The following is a 3,007-nucleotide window of genomic DNA, read 5'->3' as shown; positions in this document are numbered from 1 at the left end:
ACCTGCCATAGATGTAGGGGATGGGCTGGGGCTTCTCCCGCTCGATCTGGTGCAGCAGAGGAGTGAAGATCCTCCAGGCCTCCCGAAGCTCGTCACTGAGGGTACACGACATGGCTCTGGGGGCCTGGGTGCAGGATAGGGGGGCAGACTGCCCTCATAGCCTGGCGCCCCTGTCCCTGGTCTCCCAGGGTGACACTGGGCCCTCCCTTACCTGCGCACGAAGTGCATCTGGCTCCCACAGAAGACATCCAGGATGAGGCGCTCATAGGCGTCAGGGAGCTTCACGTTCTACTGGGACAGGGGACCAGCTGAGCACCACAGAGGTGCAGCAGAGGCCGCCTGCCCTGCCCTGCCCCACCCCCTGCGGGCACCTTGTATCTGTTGCCATAGGTCAGGTCAAGCTCTGACTCCTCAGGGTTGAAGAACATGCCAGGCTTCTTGGTCATCATCTTGGTGTACACGGCCTCGTTGGGCTGCACGCGGATCACCAGCTCGTTGCGCTTGCACTGCTGGTGGAAGATGTCACCAGCCACGTCCCGGAACTGCAGCCGCACCTCAGCTTTGCGCTCATTTAGGGCTTTGCCGCAGCGCAGGATGAAGGGCACCCCTGCACACAAGGCCAGCCTCAGGACCAGGCGAGTGCAGTGTTGTGCGCCCGCCACCACTGGCCACCCCCAGGTGTCACCTACCATCCCACCTCTCGTTCTCCACATAGAGCACCACAGCCGCAAAGGTGGCAGTGGTGGACCCACGGGGCACTGTGGGGTCGTCCAGGTACCCTTTGGTGGCCTCGCCCTCTCCGCTGGGGTTCCCCACGTACTGGCCCAGGACCACGTTGTTGGCTTGCACCTCTGAGATGCATTTCAACACCTTGACCTGGGAGAAAGCCGGGAGAGCCGGGCCCTGGGTAAGGGGGCAGGGCACAGGACACATGTGGCCTGAAGGGTGGCCTCCCAATGGCCAGACAAGAAGTGGAACTTCCCCACTTTGCTCACTCTAGCTGGGGTGCAGCATAAGCCCCCTTCTTCAAGGGCCCTCCAGCAGCACACCAGCCAAGATGTAGTGGCCTGCCCTTGGCCACACGGTAGTCACTGTCAGATCTGGGCACAGCAACCTGTGAGCTGCTATGCTACAAGTTGGCTGTGTCTGTAAGGAACATTTATACTTCCTCGCCCAGTGTCCCCTCAGAAGTGGGCTTGTGTGTAGGCGTGGCCTGGGGGCTGGCGGTGGGGCAGGGTGCACCTACCTTCTCATCGCGGACGTCGTCAGAGTCAGTGGACTCAGGCTTCTCCATGGCCACTAGACACAGCATCTGCAGTAAGTGGTTCTGCATCACATCCCTATTGGCAGAAGAGATGGAACTGGTTCAGGTCCCCCTCCTGGGTCGGGACTGCCCGAGGCCCCTGGCCCAGGGAGGGGCAGCCCTACAAGGTGGCCTCCCAGGAGGGGGAACAGGCTCTCACCGGATGATCCCGAATTCATCAAAGTAGCCCCCACGGCCCTCAGTGCCAAAGGGCTCCTTGAAGGTGAGGATCACACAGGCTATGTTGTCCCGGTTCCAGATAGGGCCAAAGATCCTGTTGGCAAACCTGTAGTGGGGAGCAGAGGCTGGCACGGGAGAGGAAGAGGGCCCCGGGCATCTGAGCTCCAGCCTGGCCCAGGGCAGCAGCAGGACAGCCCCAACCCACCCCCCGGGCTCAGCCCGCACCTCAGCACCATGAGGTTCTGGACCATCTCCTTGCCCAGATAGTGGTCGATGCGGTAGATCTGGTCCTCGCGAAACAGGGCAGAGATGTGGTTGGACAGCCGGTCAGAGCTCTGCAGGTCCCTGCCAAAGGGCTTCTCCACGATGATGCGGTTCCAGCCTCTGTCAGGGTCCAGAGCTGCATCACCCTCTGGAGCCCTCCTCAGGGAGTGAGGGCAGAGCTGTGTTACTCTGACCCCCTCCCAGGGAGTAGCCTTGCTCCCAGAATTCTCAGGGGATCCTACCCTAGTTCACAGCCTCTCCCACCTACTGGCTCCTGGGCCAGCTCCCAAACCTGCCTGTGCTGGGTGCATGGTCGCCAGGGCTGGCACATTCCAAGGAGGCCCCACATTGGGTCCCCAGTCAGGTATGTGAGGTGAGTGACCTGGCAGCCAGTAGGAAGCAAAGAAGGGGGCAGCAAGGCACAGGCTCTCACAGATTTGAAAATGAGAAATGGCCCCTTTCTCGGCTATTCCCAAGCATAAGACGGCACTCTGCATTCAGATCAGGAACAAGACAACCAGAGAAGGCTGAGGGCAGAGTGCTGAGCGCTACGCAGCAGACAGTGGACTCATCATGGAGGAACACTGCCACCTGGTGGTCCTAGAGGGGACCCTGGGAAAGTGTGAGATGCCAAAGGAAGTGCAAGCAGCATCAAGAGTTTCATGGAGCAATGCTGCCACCTTGTGGCCATGGCGGGTATTGCTGCCAAGGAGCACTGCCGGCAGGGCTGTTTGAGGACAGATGGGGGCATCCAGGCCAACTGGCTTGGCCCAGGGGCTCACCAGATGGGAGGCAGAAAAGGAAGGTGAAGGACAGCCTTACGTCTGACTCATGCAGGCCTGATGGATGTTCTTGGTGACGGCCTCATAGACGGTGGGGGGCAAGGCCAGGTAGAAGAGGCAGTTTGCCTGGGGCCCCTGATGAAGGGCATCCATGTGGCTGTTGAGACGCTCGTAGGAGGCCACGTCATCATACTGGCCAGCCACATACGAGTTGCGAGCAAAGAACTCTTCCAGTTTGGGCTTTTCCTCTGGGGTGGCCTGTGACAGGTGGGGGGGGGACTGTCCCTCAGAATCTAGATCTGTGCCCTAGTAAAGCCTGGGTAGGCTCCCACATGGTGCCATGCTGGGCTCATCCCCCTCCCGGCAGCTCTGGGGAGCTGGGCATAGCCATGGTCACAACCCCAGCGGCCGAAGGCAGAGCTCAGAAATGCTGATGGGAGATGACTGCGGCAGGCACAGCCCCCCCGCGCACGGGGCG

The 3,007-nt window shown here is 60.8% G+C and overlaps 1 protein-coding gene across 1 annotated transcript in view; it reads right to left on the bottom strand.

The window, feature by feature from the left end:
* Positions 1-3,007, bottom strand: part of G6PD (glucose-6-phosphate dehydrogenase) — a gene marked incomplete in the record, with an annotated part of 14,612 nt that overhangs the window by 2,153 nt on the left and 9,452 nt on the right. Inside the window, 8 exon segments of the mRNA XM_014583817.2 lie at positions 3-95; positions 212-288; positions 372-607; positions 690-876; positions 1,247-1,340; positions 1,464-1,589; positions 1,709-1,867; positions 2,570-2,787. Of these exon segments, the coding sequence (XP_014439303.1) occupies positions 3-95; positions 212-288; positions 372-607; positions 690-876; positions 1,247-1,340; positions 1,464-1,589; positions 1,709-1,867; positions 2,570-2,787 (1,190 nt within the window).

The sequence above is a fragment of the Tupaia chinensis genome, unplaced genomic scaffold (assembly GCF_000334495.1).
Source record: "Tupaia chinensis unplaced genomic scaffold, TupChi_1.0 Scaffold144894_1, whole genome shotgun sequence".
In the NCBI taxonomy this organism is placed as follows: domain Eukaryota; kingdom Metazoa; phylum Chordata; class Mammalia; order Scandentia; family Tupaiidae; genus Tupaia; species Tupaia belangeri.
Note: the sequence above shows the minus strand (reverse complement) of the source record. Positions and strands in the feature narration are given on the sequence as shown.